Source organism: Gigantopelta aegis, chromosome 6 (genome assembly GCF_016097555.1).
Source record: "Gigantopelta aegis isolate Gae_Host chromosome 6, Gae_host_genome, whole genome shotgun sequence".
Lineage (NCBI taxonomy): Eukaryota > Metazoa > Mollusca > Gastropoda > Neomphalida > Peltospiridae > Gigantopelta > Gigantopelta aegis.
The window spans coordinates 74486206-74508259 of record NC_054704.1 but is presented as its reverse complement, the minus strand read 5'-3'; the positions used below and the strand labels follow the sequence as shown (position 1 = coordinate 74508259).

At 34.7% G+C, this 22054-nt stretch overlaps 1 protein-coding gene across 5 annotated transcripts in view; it reads right to left on the bottom strand.

The window, feature by feature from the left end:
- Positions 1-22054, bottom strand: part of LOC121375009 — a 38532-nt gene that overhangs the window by 15701 nt on the left and 777 nt on the right. For 2 of the 5 annotated variants that reach the window (XM_041502203.1, XM_041502202.1), the window contains exons 2-14: positions 19808-19932; positions 14694-14742; positions 13975-14066; positions 10124-10205; positions 8815-8921; positions 8152-8197; positions 7690-7778; positions 6629-6680; positions 5037-5123; positions 4034-4105; positions 3733-3804; positions 1592-1663; positions 355-441 (exon numbers count right to left, since the gene is read on the bottom strand). In XM_041502203.1, the coding sequence (XP_041358137.1) occupies positions 355-441; positions 1592-1663; positions 3733-3804; positions 4034-4105; positions 5037-5123; positions 6629-6680; positions 7690-7778; positions 8152-8197; positions 8815-8921; positions 10124-10205; positions 13975-14066; positions 14694-14742; positions 19808-19932 (1032 nt within the window). Of the gene's footprint in view, positions 1-354; positions 442-1591; positions 1664-3732; positions 3805-4033; positions 4106-5036; positions 5124-6628; positions 6681-7689; positions 7779-8151; positions 8198-8814; positions 8922-10123; positions 10206-13974; positions 14067-14693; positions 14743-17423; positions 17818-19807; positions 19933-22054 lie in introns of those variants that run through there. The other 3 variants (XM_041502204.1, XM_041502205.1, XM_041502206.1) reach the window with 3 other exon arrangements.

Here is a 22054-nt window from a genome sequence, read left to right as displayed (position 1 = left end):
GAATAAAATTTCTGACAGCTTTGGCTGTTTAGTTGGAGTTGAGAAGAAAAGAATTTGTTTAACTTTTTATACCTGATCTCATTCGCTCTAGCCAGTGCAACATGACTGGTACATCAAAGGCCGTGGTATGTGCTTTCCCGTCTGTGGGATGGTGCATATAAAAGATCCCATGCTGCTAATCGAAAAAGAATAGCCCATGAAGTGGCAAAAGAGCGAGTTTCCTGTTAATATATGTGTGGTCCTTAACCATATTATGTCTGATGCAATATAACCCTAAATAAAATGTGGTAAGAACTATAGAATGTGACATTATCAGGAAACTAGCTAAGTAGAATGTGATAATGTAACAGTTACCCAGAAGTGTTTTCTGTGTGTGAGATACATGCCAGTTGTTTCGTCAACTTCTCCGTCATCACTTCCTGAAGCTGCAAGATCAAACCACTGAAAACAAGAATAACAGTGTTAAAATCTGTATAACAGACCCACAGTGTCAAATCAATACACACACTTCATTCATAATGTAGAGTACTCTGACCGTAAGAGAGCACAACGGACATGTGGACAGTTATGACGCTCTCGTTACTGCCAGAGAAAACTATATTAAAACTGTGCAATCTGTGCCTGCGAAATGGTAGTCAAAGATTACAACGCTAAGGTCTCACTACACAGATGTCATCTGCCATTGAAACCCATGTTAAACTGCCCAACTTCAAGCGAAGATTGCCCATAGAACGGGTTCTCGTTGGCACTAACAACATACACCATTGCAAACATACATTATATAAGCATTTATTTTCACTCCAAAATTGAGAACATTTCCGTCTCAGTTTTTTGCTATATGACCGCATCTGGCTGTAGTACCGGTCCGAATAGGTGGTTCATTAACCGATTCACTCCGGCTGTCACTTGCGCTATATACCCATGTCCCAAAAGGTCGATGCACAATATTACAAAATAACATGGGCAAAATACAGCCAGAAGGCTTACCATTAAACATACATATTGTTTTAATTCTTCACCATTTGCTAGAAGTGAATATGTGACCCATAACATGTGTCCCAATTAGGAACTATAGTGGACCGTGATGAATGAACTGTCACCCGGAAGTGATCTGTGTAGTGAGACCTAATACAACAACAATCCTATGTTTGAAATTAAATAGCATTACATCGATCATTTTCGAGTTCGCTGCTAACAAATATTTGACATATATATTAATCACTAATAAACACTACAGGAAGAAACCCGTCAGCACCTACGCATTTAATCGGAACATTATTGAAAGGAGGTTTTTGGTGGGTTTGTCTGGCCATAATGAGAGCATCATAACAATCTATGTCATTCTTGCTTTTTTAGGGTCAGAGTACTCAGGCTAATTCATAATGGTGCAATATATTTTCCAAAATTTCATCCATGGTGTTTGTCAGGTTGATAAAATAAACATTGTCATTACATGTATATCTTCTCCTTTTTTTGAGGATATTACAAGCATGGTGGAATGTCTCAGTTAATTTGTGGAATTAATTAATAACTACTTCTGGTAATAAATTAGACTGATATGGCATACGGTAATTAAAGTAAAAATACATACCTCGAATAATCTACTTCTTCTCTGTGTGTTATCAGTACTAGAACTAGCAGATACAGAATGCCAGGGTTCACGCTGAAAAATTATAAATTGCCAGTTGTAGCTGCTGCTATGCTGCTTACTTAAGAGACAACTGATAGTTTGTTTTGAATGTTTTAATTGCTATTTGAAGCTATTTCGATTTGATGATCTAATTATTGTTCTTTAATTTCTCAGTATTGGATCTAGGGATTTTAAAACGGTGTCAACTGTATAATATGACTGTACGTAATATCACCCGAAACTGTAATATCTAAAATTAATTAATGTCAGGCATCAAAATGGTGCAGATCTTTCTAGGCAATCGCTAGAAATTAAATATTACTTAAATTACCTTTCTTTTTTTCCTTTCATTTTGCTTAAAGATTATTTGCATTAATTTTTACTATGCGATATACTCTCAAATGAAACATTTAGAAACCTTGACAATGAACATATTCGGCCATTAAGGCTTATTCAGAGTATAGGACAAGTAAATTGTTATAACATAATTATTGTCCAACAAGTCAAATGAAAATTACAACATATTGACAAAATTATAAATATCTTGATGTAATATATATATATAATTAAGTTTTCTTTGCGTCTATACACTTTACGGCAATTTGATTGGTCGAGAGGTGCTTACTTTTTTCATTCATATCTTGATGAACCGTAAAAATTTAAGCCACGCCTACTACAAACACCCCCCCCCCCCCCTTCCCCCACTGACTTGCACTACTTTTGTGCAACAAGCCGGTGTATTCTGGCAATCATATTTAGATATTCTGAAGAAAACACATGTGAAAGCTACAAAAAATGCATACGATAAATTAATGGAAAATGCTATAGCAGAGTAGACATGTAGATATATACGCATTGATTTAAAAAAAAAACACACACCCAAAAAACCCAACCTCTTCACTAATCATGACATGAGACTCGGTCAGTGGCCAAAGAAATCAAGTAGGAAACTTCACTTCTGTAACTTACTTGTAAGCAATGTTCTACAGCTGTTGGCGAAAATTAAATGGTTCCACCAACAGCATAAATGTTAGACACGTTCTCTTCGTTCACTTTCATAAAATATAAACTAAACACGAATAGGACAATTCCTTCCAATATAACTAAACGATCCGTAAAAATACACAGGAGCTAGAGGAAATGACATCATTTACAAAAAAATCACCTGATTCAAATGATAGTGAATGAACGTTCGCATTTGTCTCGACACAAGTATCAATGAAGTTTACACAAACAATACTACAGGCGTATTTAAAGCTAAACAAAATAAATTCAGTTATGTATTGTTAAAGTATGCATATAAATTTAATTATAAGATTTGACCGCAATTATTTTTTGGTTCATGCAAGTATGAACCGAAAAAACGATGTGCACTCTTTTGTATGACCCGCTACGCGGGCTCATACAATGTGCACATTGTTTTTTCGGTTCATACTTGCTTGAACCAAAAAATAATTGCGGTCAATTCTTAAATATATATATATGGCTACTTAACGGTTTTGTTTTAACTGAAGTGATTTGATGCTAAATTAAGGAGAGATCACTTAAATATTGCTGGACTCTGAATTTAAAAACATTTGGGATTATGCCAAGGGTATACGAAATGATTCAGGTGAATTACGAAGGATGCCGGAAACTAATTTCAATATAAAATTTTACATAAAATTTGTTTCAAGAACAAAAAAACCTGATGATATTATTATAAAATCTGTTTATACTAGTATACAATCCAGAGTTTATTATTGCACTTTCCCCCTGTTTTTTAATGTTGAAATAGACCAGCAAGTTTGCCTATTACATAAATAGTCTCGCCCGATATTTTTAGAATTTGTATGCTCTCGAATAACGCTATAAAAGGCGAAGTGTAATTGGTCGATATTTAGATTGTTATTTATAGATGAAATGTCACCTGGACATGGGAGTCCATGCAATGCTATTAGATCTACTGGTAGACCGGTAGAGCTAATTTTAATCAGATTGAGTTACATCCTGCCCCTTTTGATAATTAAGTCACCTTTAAGCTGTTTTGTAAATGGTGTATATATGGCATGCAATGCAAAAGAAATAATGTATTATAAATCTATAGACGATTTGCTACTTACATCAGAGGATTCTCGTTGTTTATCATCGATCTTACGTGTTGACATCACACCTTTTGTCTTCTCTTCAGGTTTCTGAAAAAAAGAGAGATGAAAACGCAACTCTGAGTTACTTATTTTAGACAATCTACGTATTTAATTTTTCCCGTTAAAATATATCTATTCTAATTTTAATCAGATTGGGTTACATCCTGCCCCTTTTGATAATTAAGTCACCTTCTAGCTGTTATGTAAATGGTGTATATATGGCATGCAATGTAAAAGAAATAATGAATTATAAATTTGTAGACGATTTGCTACTTACATCAGAGGATTCTGGTTGTTTGTCATCGATCTTATGTGTTGACATCACACCTTTTGTCTTCTCTTCAGGTTTCTGGAAAAAAAGAGATGAAAATGCAACTCTGGAGTTATTTATTTCAGACAATCTACGTATTTAATTTTTCCCATTACAATATATGTATATAGGCCTAATTAAATTTTCTTTGCATTTATACACTTTACGGCAATCTGATTGTTCCAGAGGTGCTTACTTTTTTTTTTTTTCATTTATATCTCGATGAACTGAAATTTTTTTAAGCCACACCTACTAACCTCCCTTCCATTGACTCACACTACTTTTGTGCAACAAGCCAGATTATTCAGGTAACCACATTTAGATAGTTTGAAGAAAACACACGTGAAAGCTACAAAAGTAATTTTAAAAATGTATACGATAAATTAATGGAAAATGCTCTAGCAGAGTAGACATGTAGATCTGTACACTCGGTTGGTGGCCAAAGAAATCATGTAGGAAACTTCACACCTGTACTTGTAAGCAATGTTCTACAGCTGTTGGCAAAAAGTTTGCAGATGATTTTGTTTTTGTTCAGATAAACATAAAAGAAATAACAGATGCTTAAATGTATATAATCAAACCATAAGGTATGAAGAAAATCTTTACATTCTAATTTTCTACATACTATTAAGAATTAACACTCAGTGATATTTACATTAGTAAAACATTTGATAGTGTACATCACATTTCGCGTTACATGCAGATTTAAATGTAGTCCATCCCATCCTCCTACAAAAATGTTTTTGTAAATAAATTCAGTTTGGTTTAATATAAGAAGAAAAATAAAAGTGTTTTGTAAATAACAAAAGAATACTATTTTTGTGTACAATTTAAAAAAACAATCTGCCCAGAAATAACTAACTTGTAGTACATTTCATAGTATGAAAAAAGGCGTTCCCTGTGGGCAGGACTATAGAATGTGACATTATCAGGAAACTAGCTAAGTAGAATGTGATAATGTAACAGTTACCCAGATGTGTCTTCTGTGTGTGAGATACATGCCAGTGGTTTCGTCAACTTTTCCGTCATCATTTACTGAAGATGCAAGATCAAACCACTGAAAACAAGAACAACAGAGTTAAAATCTGTGTTATAGAACACAATGTCGCTAATCAATACACACACTTCATTCATAATGTAGATCGAGTACTCTTGACAGTAAGAGAGCAAGACGAACATGTGGACATCGAGATACATGTATGAACGAAAAAAAGTAAGCACCTCTGGACCAATCAGATTGCCGTAAAGTGTATAGATGCAAAGAAAATGTAATTATTAATGAATGAACGTTTGCATTCTTACGCGACATAAAAATCAATGAAGTTGACATAAACAATACTACAGGTGTATTTAAAGCTAAACAAAATAAATTCATTTATATATTGTTAAAGTATGCATATAAATTTAATTATAATATTTGACCGCAATTATTGTTTGGTTCATGCATGTATGAAAATGCACTTTTGTATTACCCTCTACGAGGAGTCATACAGTGTACACATCGTTTTTTCGGTTCATATTTCCATGAACCAAAAAATAATTGCGGTCAATTCTTAAATATACTCATTATCACACACACTGACTTCACCAATTTATATTTCACACATTCCTAGTACAATATGTTTGAAAATACTAACAGATGAACAGTATATGATATTAACTCAGTTAAGGATTGTCTGTTGTTTCTTTTACGTTCATCGGGGTATGAACAAAAAAAATCATCCGCAAACTGTGTGAATCAGCGAAGCCGTTTTCACATAAGTTTGCAGATGATTTTTTTTGTTCATACACAGATGAACGTAAAAGAAATAACAGACAATACTTATAATTAAATTTGAATGATACATGCTAATAATAACACTAAAACGTCATACTTTATTTTGAATTATTTTTTATCCATAAACAATAACGCTCATTAAGACAACTTGCCCATATAAAATGACGTCATCACATATGACGTTCCTGACGACGTAATTTTTACGTTCATCGAAAAATGAACAAACTCCCGTTGCTACGTCTGGACCAATCGGATGACGTTACGTTGTAATGAATGTAACAGATATTTAATTATGAAAAAATGGCCGACAATGGTTGAATGTCTTAGACATTTTGTGGAATAAATACTATAGTAACTAATTTTGCAAGATAATTTGAGGCAAAATTTATTGATTGGCAGCTTATGCCAATATAAATGAAATAACAAAGACAGGACAGATGACTATATACCACCACCTTTGAAATAACCTGACACCATTACAATCAATCACATGACCCATATTAGATTCCTTAGCTGTTCATCAAAATTGTTATACCTTCTTAATTAAATTACCCTATTAATTAAAGTTAATATAAATAAATGGTCACTGAAAGCATAACGTTAACATTAATCTAAATAACTGGGCCCAAATTCATAAAACCTTGCTATAGTGTAGTTAGTTGCAAAACTGCCCTCTAACTCTAGTTTGAAATGGTTACTGTATGTTTTTATTAAATTTGCATCATGTTGGAAATATAATTTGGACAATCCATGATGTCACACTCTATGTATGCTAGGTAACTTACTTCCATTGCTGCCATCCTCTTTGTCTGTTTGGGAATACTTTGAGTTGGAAATCTGAAGAATAAAATTATAAAAAGTTACTTTCACATGCATGTGGTTTATGTCATGCAGCATGCATTTTAGATGAGGCATGAAGTGTGTTTTTCCATGCAGCAAGCAGTGTGTTTTTTAAAATCGATCATGCAGTAAATACTGCTGCATGATATGACCAAAAAAAAAAAGTCCCCTTTTTCAGTTAATCTTAATTTCCCAAGTAAGCCATGTTGCCATTTAGCAATACTATTTTGCATGCACACTTTGAAGCCAATGATAGAGAACTTGTACTTACAGGAGCAAGATGTCACGAAATACTGGCAGCAAAGAAATTAAGCATTGATGAAAATTAATTTTAAATTGATACAGGAAAAAGTGTTTTTATATATGCAAAAATAGTGCAATTAGGTTTTTCAGATGTTGCAATACATAGAGGCCATTTCATGGTTATTTTTGAATATGATCTTTATGTTAACGAGTGATGTGAAAAAAACTTATTTTCACAAACCATAAGCAACAGGTAAAAATATTGTTTTCACATATATTTACAGTCACAAATATCTCTTTTACCATCTTTGCTACACCACACTGGTAAAACTCAGTTTGCGGCAGTAAAATCAGCATTAACGTCCACAAATGGTCAAACACAAGATAGTTATCCCCTAAAGTGACCAGAAAATTGCAATAATGTGCATGCTATAACCAATTGGTATCCTCTTGGTTTAATCAATATGTAACCAGTAATGTGTGTTTAGTTAATCACCGACCAGAAAATTGCACAAAAGGTTTCCTGAACAATCTGCTGTACATTTATTTAAATTTAGCACCATGAAATATTAGTGTCTTGTATGGCCTTGTTAAAGTCACTAGGTTTATGCTCGCTAACATTTCCTGATTTGCAGTATTTTTAAAAAAGAAATATTTTGTTGTGGCATTTACATGTATTAGGTGAATGCCATGAGACTCTGCCATGGATTTGGTGTTCCCCTTGTTTATTTGGACTACTTGTCAGATTTAATTAGACACTTACTGAGGCACAGATTTGGAATGTTTCTCTGCAGTTTGGTGTGGCTTTCGTTTGACTTCCCCTTGGCAGCGCCCAAGATCTGGAGCACTCTTCTATAATAATAAAAATATAATAATTTAATGTCATTTACAAAAATGAATTCTCTCTAATTCTCTCTCTCTCTCTCTCTCTCTCTCTCAAATACGTACTGTAAAACAATAACAGAGAGACTGTTTTGCGACCATGCCACATCATCTAAAACCCATTTCATGATCCACAGACATTAGTACACTTTCCAGGAAAATAATACATTTTACAAACTATTCTGTGTGTTATAAGCTTTAATTAATTTACATCTAAAAATATTCAGTGATAATATCATATTTGCATCCATCCAATCTGGCTTTTGTGGAAATTAACTGTGTAATATCTAAAGGTTATGATACAGCTTAATATATATATATATACTACATGTAGTCAACTTACATTGAAAACTTGCTTTGGTGCCCGTTCGGATCTTGTCATCGTATTACTAAGAATAAAATTAAGAATGATAAATTAATTAAACTTGTTACTCATAACATTATATTACTTAAAGGTATACCATCACAGATTTGCAGAACCTTACATGTATTTCTTTAAATATGGATAATTAATGAAAATTACCTTCATTTGGGACACCAAACCTTGCTATTTTATCACCCAAAATGTTTTAATTGAACCACAATGAAGGGAAGTCCATGTCAACCCTCTCGGCAAATTTAATTTTTGAGTCTATAAAATATATTTTGGTAGTGCCACATATACTCCAATACCCTGAAAAGTAAACACAGCCTTATGGCCAAACTGGCCATGTCTTATTCTGAATGTTAGTATTTATCCATCATACTCCAAAACAAATCCTGTAAGTTCATTTTATTACAAGAACATCAAATGGTGCAGACTTATTTTTTTCAATTTTGAATGGGTGCTGATGCATGTTATATTCAGACCCTTATTGAAGTTTCTCTCTTTTCTGGCCATAATATTCTCAACAAATCTTCATCAGTCTAGGCCCAATGGCCTTGCCCTCTAATTGGCCAAATTCGAGGCCTGTACACATAGTTTATCTGAGTCACTAGCGTCTACTTTGCATATTCTGACACTTACTGTTGTAATGGCTGTTTCATCAGTTGACTTAGCATCATCTTCCGGGTTTCAAATTTTTTATCATAAGCCATCCGGAACATGTGGAAATGGTATTCGTCCTCATTCATCTTGAATAATAGAAAAAGAAAAAAAACATTGAGTTCAAGTCATAAGAAATTAGATTTTGTATGCACCTGTTCTGTCATTTGTAAAATTTTGATAATTAAGTCACCTTCACGCTAATGTAAATGGTGTATATACAGTATACAAAGTCAAATAAATAATGAATGTAGAAAATTTGCTAACCAACCAACCAAAGGCCATGATATGTACTCTCCTGTATGTGGGATGGTGCATATAAAAAGGATCCCTTCCTACTAATGGAAAAATGGCAAAATTACCAAATGTTTGACATCCAATAACCGATGATATGAACAAATCAATGTGCTCTAGTGGTGTCGTTAAACAAAAACTTAAACATGAAACCATATTACAAACAATCAATCACGTGACCCATCACACATACTTCAGATGAAACATATTAGCTTCCTTTGCTTGTTCATCAAAATTATTATATCTTCTAATTAAATTAAATTACCCCATTAATTAAAGTTATAATTAAAGTTAATATAAATAAATGGTCACTGAAAGCATAAAGTTAACATTAATCTAAATAACTGGGCCCAAATTCATAAAACCTTCCTATAGCATAGTTAGTTGCAAAGCTGCCCTCTAACTCTAGTTTGAAATGGTTACTGTATGTTTTTATTAAATTTGCATAATGCTGGAAATATAACTAGGACAATCCACGATGTCACACTGGAGTGTTTGTAAGGGGGGGGGGGAAAGGGAGTGTCTCTGTGTTTAGATGAATATGGCAATAGGATTTTCTGTCGCATAAATTGGAACACAGGTAACCTCCAGATAACCTAAACAAATGGTTTACCTAATATTCTCAGACCTGTGATAGCTACACCAACCAGGTAATATTTAAAATAACAACCTGGCTTAAACTTTTGTGGAATTTAAACTTGAAATCTATGGAGTACGGTAGAGTTCATGGGTGCAACCCCTACAACTAACCATGGTATGCAATCGCAATATGCCATTGAGATTACTGTGGCGTTTTCAATTCTCCGTGGCAATTTTTTGCCAAGTACTATATTCAATTTGTTTTACACGGCAACCTTTTTGCCAAAGAGATTTTAATAAATTATCTGCAGGGGTTGAGATACTATGTTTAATGGTAGATGTTTACATTTCACCTCTTTGCACTCAGTCAATATATATTCAAAGATAATGAACACACTACGTGTGCTAGGTAACTTACCTTAGAAACAGTTTCTGCTAACTCTTGCTTTGGTACCATCCTGTTTGTTACATGTAGCTTGGAAAATCTTGATGTTGCAAATCTGAAGAATAAAGTTGTATTAAGCTGTTTTCACATGCATACAAATTACGTCATGTGGCATTCATTTTAGATAATGCATGAAGGTTTTTTAGTTTTTTGTTCATGTGGCAATTAAGCAGTGTGTTTTTTCAAAATCGGTCATGTAACAACTTTGGCTGCATGACATGACTAAATGCATTCATACAGAAATGCAAAGTGAAACCGTGAGAAAGTTTCTGGCTAAAGTGTATTGAGCGCATTGTTAAATAACCATTTCCTTCCTTATATTATATTTGTTCCGTGATCTTGTGGGCCTATAATAAGCAAACAAGCCACATGGTAACTAACTATTTGGTAGGGTCATACTCCTCAATGTATCTTTATTTGTTAAATGTACATCCAGGGCAAAAAAAATGGCTTTTTTTCACAAGAATCCATGTGATTTCCCATGGAAGCAGTCCACGGGAATCCTCCGATTCTAAAAATTTTCAGAGAAGAACTTTATCAACAGTGTCAGTGTATAGAATTCTGTGTCATATGCTAATTCTATATGGATTTAAAAAAAAAAAAAAATTACTATTTACTGGAAAGAATAACCAATTTGTCAGTAACAGTTTATCCTATTTTAAAGCAACAACCCCCCCCCCCCCCCCCCCCCCCCCAGGTTTTTTTAGTTGTTGGTTCCATTTTTTCTTCACAGTCAGTGTTTTTTAGGTGGCTTACCAGCCCCAAGTTCAGCCAGCAAACGTTTCGCTGATGATCGCTAACTATTTGATTGGTTTCTAATGTGGCCATTTGGTTTACCATGAGCTGCATAAACCAGTCTGGCGGACGTTTTTCCGCTCAGTCTGGCAGTGGTGTAGCCAATACAAAATCCTGCCTACGCCACTGGCCCATTCCACGTTACATGTGTTACACTTCAGACTTGCTTTGGGTGAAAATGTGTGTAAATTAGAAATCTATGAAAGGGCTCCTGTTATAACCTACTGATTAGTAATAATCCTACTTTAGTACTTTGCAAAATAAAACAAGAAACATTGACTAAATTTCAGACATATTTGTAATGGCTTAGATTTGATTGCGTTACGTGTGTTACATTCACGCGACAGACAGATTTGAAAGTTGCCAAAGTTCTGTGAGTTTACAAGTGATAATACAATTTTGTATGTTGCTTTTAATCACCAAAATGTAAGTTAATATTTATCAGAAAATAATAATCTTATTACTCAGATATTCAAGAAATAAAACTGGTTACGTTAAGGGTTATAGGGTTAAGAAAAGCATACAGTAATGATAAGAGTAATTAATTTTGTCAAAAAGTTAACTTAAAATAATAAAATCTGCCAAAACATTTGGGTATGGCACCATACCTGTTGTACCCTCTGGCAGAAACCCTGGCAGGGGGGGGTGGAGGGAGGTTGCAAAGCCACTTGTAAGAATTTAAAGCAAGAAATCAATATATCATATCGATGTTGAACTGCCACATTTTGATGAATCTGTGTTCCTTATGATAAAACACTATTGCACTGTAGTGATTGGTAATTACATATACAGATGTTGCAAGGATCACACTGGAAGAATTTTAGTTTTAACCAATTTTCAGATATATATGTTGAGAGTTAACTCAAAATTTATTCAAAAGTGACTAATTTAAAGAACATTTTATTTGCCAAAGACTAAAGGATGTAGCTACTTTGCATGAAAATTAGCAGCTGGCTAATTTGGCATTGGACAGGATGAGCCCTGGTATTTGTTCCTTATAAAACCGGCCTCGGTGGCGTCGTGGTTAGGCCATCGGTCTACAGGCTGGTAGGTACTGGGTTCGGATCCCAGTCGAGGCATGGGATTTTTAATCCAGATACCGACTCCAAACCCTGAGTGAGTGCTCCACAAGGCTCAATGGGTAGGTGTAAACCACTTGCACCGACCAGTGATCCATAACTGGTTCAACAAAGGCCATGGTTTGTGCTATCCTGCCTGTGGGAAGCGCAAATAAAAGATCCCTTGCTGCCTGTCGTAAAAGAGTAGCCTATGTGGCGACAGCGGGTTTCCTCTAAAAACAGTGTCAGAATTACCATATGTTTGACGTTCAATAGCCGATGATAAGATAAAAAATCAATGTGCTCTATAGTGGCGTCGTTAAATAAAACAAACTATACTTTACTTTGTTCCTTATAAAAGGCCAGATTCCTAAGAGGGGGGTTTCATCAATTACAAAAGTGTAAATGGAAGTGGCCAGTACCAGTAGATATATGTACCATTAATTTCTGCCCATGTGTGCTCTTTGCAAAATTGAACCTCCAGTTCCTGCTGGCATGCTTAGGAGCTAAGACAGGTCAAGATATTATTTTTAAATACTTAACTCTATTCTAATGTCAAGTGTAAAACCAGTACATAAATATATAAATAAATACTTCAATACATGTATACAGACAGTAGCAGAGTTCACATTGACTGTATTTAGATGGTTTTGTAAAATTTATTACTTAAAGACATGTTTGTTGGGTAAAACATTCATCCCCTACCCCATTACGTTACATGTGTTACACTCAATAAAGGCTGCATTGTATAAAAACTTGCAGCTTTTGCAAACCAAAAATAGTCAAATTTGTTTCATATTGGTATTCTAACTTTTAACCTAAAAACACATCTTAAACGATTCAATATTTTACTAGTTATGAAAACTTCTTGGTTATTTGCGTTACATGTGTTACATGAAAAATAGTGTTATTTTTGCATTGTTTTTCAAATAAACCTGTCATATGAAGAGAAAAGAAAGAGGTAGTAGATCTTAAGACACCCAGTTGTCTGTCAAATGACTATATACTGACTCATTTTGGTATTAACTAACGATATTTTAAGCAAAGAACAAACTTGACTATTTTTTGTGTGTTTTGTTTTGTTTGCAGGTGTTGTACTTTCAAATAGCGGCACACACAAAATTATCTCACTGTTCATGATTTGTTTGTTATTTAACATAAATATACATATCAAAAATATAAAAAAAGCACTTTTTTTAATTTATAAGATGAATTTTAATTTTTGCATCCCAGGATGAGTTTGCATGGAATGAGCCCACTGCAGTCTGGCTGAACGCAGCCCATTACTTTTCGAAGATTGCTTATTCATAAACAGCGCATGGGATACTTTTACCAATGTATTTTGTGCACTGGTTCAATGTTGGGCGGGAGTTAGCTCAGTCGGTTGAGCGCTCGCTTAAGGTGCTTGCGTCGCAAGATCGAACCACCTCAGTGGATCCGTTCAACTAACTGGATTTTTTCTCGTTCCAACCAGTGCACCACAACTGGACAAAGGCTGTGGTATGTGCTTTCCTGTCTGTGGGAAAGTGCATATAAAAGATCCCTTGCTGCATTAAGAAAATGTCGCGGGTTTCCTCTATTGACTACGAATCGAAATTACCAAATGTTTGACATCCAATAGCCAATGACTAATAATCAATGTGCTCTAGAGGTGTCGTTAAACAAAACAAACTTTGGTTCAATGTTTGTGTGGATATTACTGAAGCACATTTCCACAACCGACAAAAAGATGTTTGATTAAAAAGAGCAGGTAATTCAAGGTTAGGAACATAATATCAGCGAATATCGATGACAAACAACATGATAAATATGTAGCTGGTTGAATAAAATACTATTCATGATAAATTTAAGGTATATATTTTTTAAAGAAATATTTTGTGGTGGCATTTATATGTATTAGGGGAGACTGCCATGGATTTTGTGTTCCCCTTGTTTATATGGACTACTTGTCAGATTTAATTAGACACTTACTCAGGAACAGACTTGGAATGTTTCTCTGCAGTTTGCAGGTTTGACTGGTTTTTTACCTCCCCTTGGCAACAGCCAAGTACTGGGGCACTCTTCTATAACAATAATAAGAAAAAGAATAATAATAATAAATATAATATAATAATAAAAAGTCATTTATAGTCATTAAAATATTTTTTATATAAATGTGAGCTCTCTATTCTTCTTTCTCCCTCACTTCCTCCCTCTCTGCCTGCTTCCCTCTCTCCATCTCATATTTTGCCAGGTAACTAGACACTATTTTTGATTACGGGGGGTGGGGGTGTGGGGGGGGGGGGTAATGTCTGATGATGTGTCTTTTCAAATAATGTAAAACAATGACAGATATAGACTGTGTTGCGCCCACACCACCTCATCTAAAACCCTAGCTCAGGTGTTGTCTAGCATGTAACACATGTAACACATACAACAGAATAACACTAGAGGAGAATCGAGCTACTAAAACACATTCACAATCTACAGAAATTAGCACACTTTCAAAAAATAAATAAAAAAATACATTTTACAATAACCATTCTGTATGTATTTAACCTTTAATAATTAATTTACATTTTAAAATATGTAGTGGTAATATCATGCTTGAATCCATGCAATCTGGCTTTTGTGGAAATTAACCGTGTAATGTAAAGGTTCTGATATAGCTTAAATTACTTATATATATCTACATCATGTAGTCAACTTACATTCAAAACTTGCTTTGGTGCCTGCAGTTTAGATCTTGTCTTCATATCGCTGAAGAGTAAAGTTAAAATTAATCAAGTCAGTCATAACACTATAGTACTTAAAGGCATACCATCACAAATTTGCAGAACCTTTATTCTCTAAATATGGATAATTAATTACAATTACCTTCATTTGGGATACTAAACCTTGCTATTTTATCACCCAAAATGTTTTAACTGAACCACAATGGAGGGAAATTCTTCTCAGCAATTTTCATTTTTGAGTCTATAAAATATATTTGGTCATATATCACATTAAATTTTGCATGATGTTTAACAGGTGAAAATGATGTTAATGATGTCAAGTGAAATTACATTGCCAAATTAGCCAATTGCTAATTTGTATACAGTGTGGCTACAAAATTTACTAGTATTCAACAAATAAAATTTTGTTTAAAGTAGCCACTTTTTAATAATTTTCAGTCACATAATTGGCATATCTGTAAACTGGCTAAAGCAAACTTTGATCCAGAATGACCCTTGATTATGGTAAGATATGTTATATGTATTGTGTACAAAGCCAAAATGATAGTGCAGGAAGTGACTGTCATCAAGTTTAACTAAAAACTAACCAACCTTCATGGACACAGCCCAAACAGCTGAACTGTAATCCATTCTGTCTCAATACACAGATGTCATCTGCCATTGAAACTCATGTTAAATTGCCCAACTTCAAATGAAGATTGCCAATAGAACAGGTTCTCGTTGGCACTATAACAACATACAGCAAATGCGAACATACATTATATAAGCATTAATTTTCACTCCAAAATTGAGAATATCTCCGTCTCAGTTTTTTGCTATATGACCACATCAGGCCCCGTGCTTATAAACCTTAAAGTCTAGACTTTAATAAAGTCCAGACTTTAACGTCATGGCAACACCATTCATATAGCATTACATTAAAGTCTGGACTTTATTAAAGTCTGGACTTTAGTAAAGTCTGGACTTTAAGTTTTATAAGCACGGGCCCTGGCTGTAGTACCGGTCCGAACAGGTTGTTCATTAACTGATTCACTTCGACTGCCTCTATACGCCCATGTCCCAAAAGGTCAATGCACAATATTATACATTAGAAAGTGACACCATTAGCAATTGGAAGTGGCGAAGTTGGCGATTCAAGGCTCTACAGTTAGATTGTAGCCAGGTATATTTTTCAAGAAAAAACAAATATAAAGTTAGTGCCATAGAAAAAATATTCAGTTTACAATGGAGATAACCATATGGAGTTTTTAGATTTACGGGTGTTATTGTGTATTTGATCCCGCAAATGTCATTTTTGACCGAAAATAAAATGAATGAATGAATGAACAACAGCCAAACAAACGAATGGACAAATGAATGAATCAGTAATTGATAGTGAAAATAACAGTTTACATATTATATGTTTATGAAGAAATTTATATACAATGCGTCAAGCAAAATTTCAGGAGTGATCTTCAACTCGCCTTGGGGGGGGGAGGGGGGAGGCATTTAGCTCAGTCGGTTGAGCACTCGCTTGAGGTGCTTGTGTTACAGGATCACACCACCTCGGTGGATCAATTAAGCTGATTGGGTTTTTTCTTGTTCCAACCAGTTGTTTCTCATTCCAACCAGTGCACCAAGTCCTTGGCTTTTGAAAAACCATAGCGAGTGAAAAGTCGCACACCTCAAAATGCTAAGGCGAGTGAAAACCAAGCATTATTAATTTATGCAGTAACTGGTACATGTAAATGAGACATGTGTTGCAAAAATTAACCAATTTTTTGTTGTTTGGTTCATTAGTGTAGTCTGATTTCATTTCCCTTTCAGGAACGGGGTTATTCAAAAATGTCAGCAGCAGTGCCATAGAAATATAATTTTTAATTCAACAATTATGCAACCAGTCTCCCTCCATCATAAATGCGAAACAAGTTGTCAATAAGACCAGCGTTGTGCGTACAGCCAGTTCCAAGAGTAAACATAATCTGACCCCGATAGTTCTGATTGGTCAATATGACACAGAGTACTGCGCATCAAATCATGTTCCAGTCACATGGTCTGTGACTTTCTAACAAATATGTTGAAACAAACAAAAATTAAATAGTCGGCCATGGGCGGATCCAGGAAATATTTTTAGGGGGGGGACCAAAAAAGAAGGGCACATTGACTCGTCAAAAGGGCACCTTACTACAAGTTTTGATATTTACAATTAATATGAATTCCTACAGTTCTACGTCATAATATACTAGCAATAATGAAGTAAATTGGCGTCACTCGCGTTAGAACCTCAATGGGGCCCCATTGAGACTCAATAACACAGACACATATCTGCAAGCTTGCGCATGTACACGAAAATCTTGATTTCATTTATCTACAATATAATTATTGTTTACTTAAAAAAAAAAAAATTCTACAAACAAAAAGGGCACTTGGACATTTTGAGGGCACTTGAAAAAATTTGGGGGGGAACGCGTCCCCCTGGTCCCCCCCCCCCCTGGATCCGCCCATGGTCGGCTATGATCATTGATTACTGCTACTTTATTTTGTACATGTATACATATGTAAATAACAGATGTACATTCATTAACCTCTGGTTGAAATACAAATATTTAAATTAAGTTTTATTTTATTTTATTTTCAAAGATAAAAAAGAAAGAAAAATAATAGGTCTACGTTAAAAAAAAACTCTCTTTTTTTTTGTAAAGGAGACCTAGGCCTATTCCTACATACCTATTATCATTTCTTTTCCTTCTTTTTATTATTCCGTCTACTTTTGAATTGTCTTTGTATAAATTTCTTCTCTCTCTCTCTCTCTCTCTCTCTCTCTCTCTCTCTCTCTCTCTCTCTCTCTCTCTCTCTCTCTCTCTCTCTCTCTCTCTCTCTCTCTCTCTCTCTCTCTCTCTCTCTCTCTCTCTCTCTCTTTTTTAAAAGTATAACGTACACGCTTGCCAGTTTCGGAACCTCACGTAAGCTTTGTTGGCTAACAGTTATAACTAATCGAGACAATTTTACCGACTTCGCCTATTTCCGTAACGAGTTAATTTGTGTAGGTTACAGAAACCACTATTTAATCCTCTTTTTTTCTTCTTCTTCTTCTTTTTTTTTTTTTATCTATATGAACAGTATAAATGAGTTATCAGACGTGGTGATCTATTACCTTACAAAAGTGGACTGCTTCTAATTAATAATTAATTCAATAGGCAAAGGGGTTTTGATCGGATTGGTACGTCTTCGAAGATGTCTATTAAACCAGTGTTTTCCGATTTGTATAGCAAAGATAAGTACCATTCATATATTAAAAGCTTGCATGGACGCTACCGTTAACATCACTTTTTTCTGGTATTATTAAACGGGTCTTTCATAAAGTAAATAGTGGCAATCAATATAGGCCTACACAATTATTTTACGTGCGCTGTTTGTTAAGTGTAACGTGTGTTATTTTTCACACTCACCAGACTGAAATTACGCAATCTGATTAAAATTAGCTCTACTGGTCTACTAGTAATTAGTAAATAGTAATTAACCAGTGGAGCTAATTTTAATTAGATTGGAAATTACGTGCGCTGTACGAGCACGATCGCTCTCGCGCACCTTAAAAGACAAGGTTTGGTGCAGTGCACCACAACTGGACAAAGGCCGTGGTATGTGTTTTCCTGTCTTTGAGAATTAAAGTGCATATAAAATATCCCTTGCTGCATTAGAAAAAAATGTAGCGGGTTTCCTCTAATGACTACGATTCAAAATTACCAAATGTTTGACATCCCATAGCCGACTATTAATTAATCAATGTGCTTAAGTGGTGTCGTTAAATAAAAGAAACTTTAACTTTCAAGTCGCCTTGATTTCGTTTATGCCGAAGACTGTGACCTCATGCATGTATGCACAGAACAGAACTGAATCATATGTCCCCAGAGATTATTTGTGTTCAAAATCTTGATTAGTCAACTGAAAATATTGAAAAACTGTTTAATGTTTTAAAATTGTGTACCAATCTCTGAAACTAGTATAGCGAATCGCGATGCGATAATGAACAAAATGTTCCTGGTACCAGTATTCTAAATGCTTATATAACAAGCATTCTGAGAATATCTCGTAAATTCAAGGGTCATAACTGTGTAAAAATGGGTAAATTGCCATGAAAGTTAAACTTGATCTGTAACAGTCAGTATACGATATAATTATATACAAAATTTTATTTCAATATTTTCCAATCTAATTAAAATTAGCTTCACTATTACATGTGGATCTAACACCAGCCAGTTGGAGCTCATGTCCACCAATCAAAACCTTACTTGCAGAATCCTGCCAGTGATTTAAAACTAAAAACACTGCGTAGTCCCCATGTCCAGGTAACATTTCGTCAGTAAATAATAATTTAAATATTGACCAATCACACTTCGCCTTTTATAACGTTATTTGGGAACATACAAATTCTAAAAATATCGGGCGAGTCTATTTTAGTGGCCGCAGTACAGCGAACCATACCGATACGTACGGGTTGGGTTATCAGTCTTCAATTTTACATTAAAAATTATTTATTTATTTATAAAAAAAATAAAAATAATCAGTCTTCAGTTTTACATTACAAATTATTTATTTTATAAAATAAAACATTTTAAGGCATTCGTAATTCACACGAAACATGTCGTATACCCTCAGGATAATTCGGAATGTTTTCAAATTATTTTTAAATCACTGGCAGGATTCTGCAAGTAAGGTTTTGATTGGTGGACATGAGCTCCAACTGGCTGGTGTTAGATCCACATGTAATTGTGGAGCTAATTTTAATTAGATTGCTCCGTCCATGACAGGAAAGGTGGGGGGAGGGGAGAGGAGGGACCGCCTGCACTGGCAGGTGCAATGGAGCACCAGCAGCCCGATCAAATCGGTAGCAGGCGGGTGTGTCTGAAAGGGTTCACACTTCTTTATTTTGAATGGATGCTGGTGTGTTACATTAAGGGTCTTCTGGCCGTAATATATTTAAAAAAAAAAAAAACCCCACATCTTCATCAGTCTAGGCCCAATGGCTTTGCCCTCTAATTGGCCAAATTCGAGGCCTGTACACGTAGTTTATCTGAGTCACTAGCGTCTACTTTGCATATTCTGACACTTACTTTGGTATCCGATTTGGCAAACGTGATGGTTGTTCCATCAGTTCCCTTAGTATCATCTTCCGGGTTTTGAAGTTGTGATCATAAAACACCCGGAACATGCGAAACGAGTATTCGTCCTCATTCATCTTTAATAATAGAAAGAAAAAAACAACAACATAAAATAACAATAATGACAATAATGATGATAATTTTTTTATTTTTTTTTATATCAAACAACAGTTTATTTTAACTTAGTAACAATAATAACAATCAGAATGGTATCAATGATGACAATAAGAATATTACAAATAATATTTATCTTGCCTTTATCTGAAATACTCAGATTTCTTTGGTTATTTAGCCTTGAACAAAACCCTTATACCCCTCGTGGGCGGAGTCAAATCTCTTATACTCCTCCTGTAATATCGGACTATTGTTTTTGTATTAATGCGCCGTGCAAAAATTCGTCTGTTACCAATGTAAATAAAACGGCAGTCAAACGATTTGCCAACCACTCGGAAAATGAAATAGAAGAAAAGCGAGCATTTTAATTACATCTCCTTAAAATAACACAAAACTGGGTACATGACGTGGCTATTGAAATGTTTTTGTTTGAACATAATCATTATTAATGCACCTGGATGTTTGAAGAAAATCTTGTAATTAAACTAGACTAAATAGTTTTGTTATAGAAGCATCACGAGGGGTTCGGCATACAGAGGGTATAAAAATTCATAAACCCCTCGTAGTGCTTCTATAACTTATAATATCGTCTGGTGTATATGTATTGTGCGTTGTTAACAGACCTTGCCGTTTCAGGGGAGCTATCATTGGCTCCCCATCAATCCCTTGAAACTAGTTCAAGGACAGTCATTTTTAGCTCCACTAGCATGTATGTCCATTTAACACACACACACACACACACACACACACACACACACACACACACACACACGATTAAATACCAATGCTCAATATGGTAATATTTTAAATGGCTCCCCATTATCTAATTTAGGGGAGCAATTAATCACTGTTTACATTCAGAAAATGTGCAATTAAAATAATTTTAATTATTGATAATTATATCAGAACTTCCAAATTTTAACGCTCTTCATACTACAGTCGAATGGGCATTATGCAAAATAGTGGTTGATTTCACGAATCCCTGTCTAGTGCCTCATCTGTTGGAGGGCAACCACTCCCAAAGAGATCCTTTATTGGACAATTCATCCTCCCTGCACTGCTTAAAGTGCACTGCCACTCTCAAGACTAGTTTACTAAATCGAAACTTGCACAGTACAGAGCGAACTGGAATAAATATATCTGTGATGATATGACTCATCAATCACTGTGAAATTAGTGATGATATGAGGTGTTCGCAAAAGTTGAGCATATCCTGCCTCACCGGTGGCACCCAACACGAGTTCTGCAACCATAGCTAATGTTGTTGTGTGTTTTTTGTTGGGTTTTTTGTGTGTGTTTTTGTTTGGGGGTTTTTCTAATATCTTTTCCGGAGGAGCATGTCTCAATCCCCGACCATAAACTTCGTTCACTACAGTTTACACCCCACCCCTAGCCCCACTAAAATTCCTGCACACACACACACACACACACACACACACACACACACCTGCTACATTAATCAGCGTAGACTTGAGTTATGACTCGACAATATATGCATGATTAGGTTTTGAGGGTATACACTAGTTTCATCAAATAAAATGTCAGTAACGTATAAGTCTGTAATAGAATGTCTCCCTATATACCATTTAATTTGCTTCATGAAACGGTATAACGAAATCAACTACAAACCAAAATTTATACACCATAGTATTTGTTTAGTGTGGTCGTTTAGCGTCTTTGCGTAACGTTATAGACAATGGTTGTCATGGGAGCACGCAGTGTCATGGTCATGACATCGGTTCTGTCACAAGTCCCCAACCCTAAAAATTCCTCTCTTTTTTTTTCTTTTTTTCTTCTCTTTTGTTTAAATATGTTTGTATTTATTTTATACAATTTGTGCCAGTGTGTGTACGTATGTTGGGGGTATGTTGGATTAGCTTCGAAGATAGTAATTTCAAAGACAAATGCAACAGATTGTCAGTTGGTGATTTTCTAAGCGTAAATGTACGATTTTAAAAGAAATAAAAGTTTAATGTTTGTTTTGGGGAGTCTTTTTCCCTACCCTATATAGGCCTAAAAAAAAAAAAATAAAAAAAAAATGGTTTGCATCCCGTCAGAAAAGAAAGAAAAAAATTCAAGAGTAAA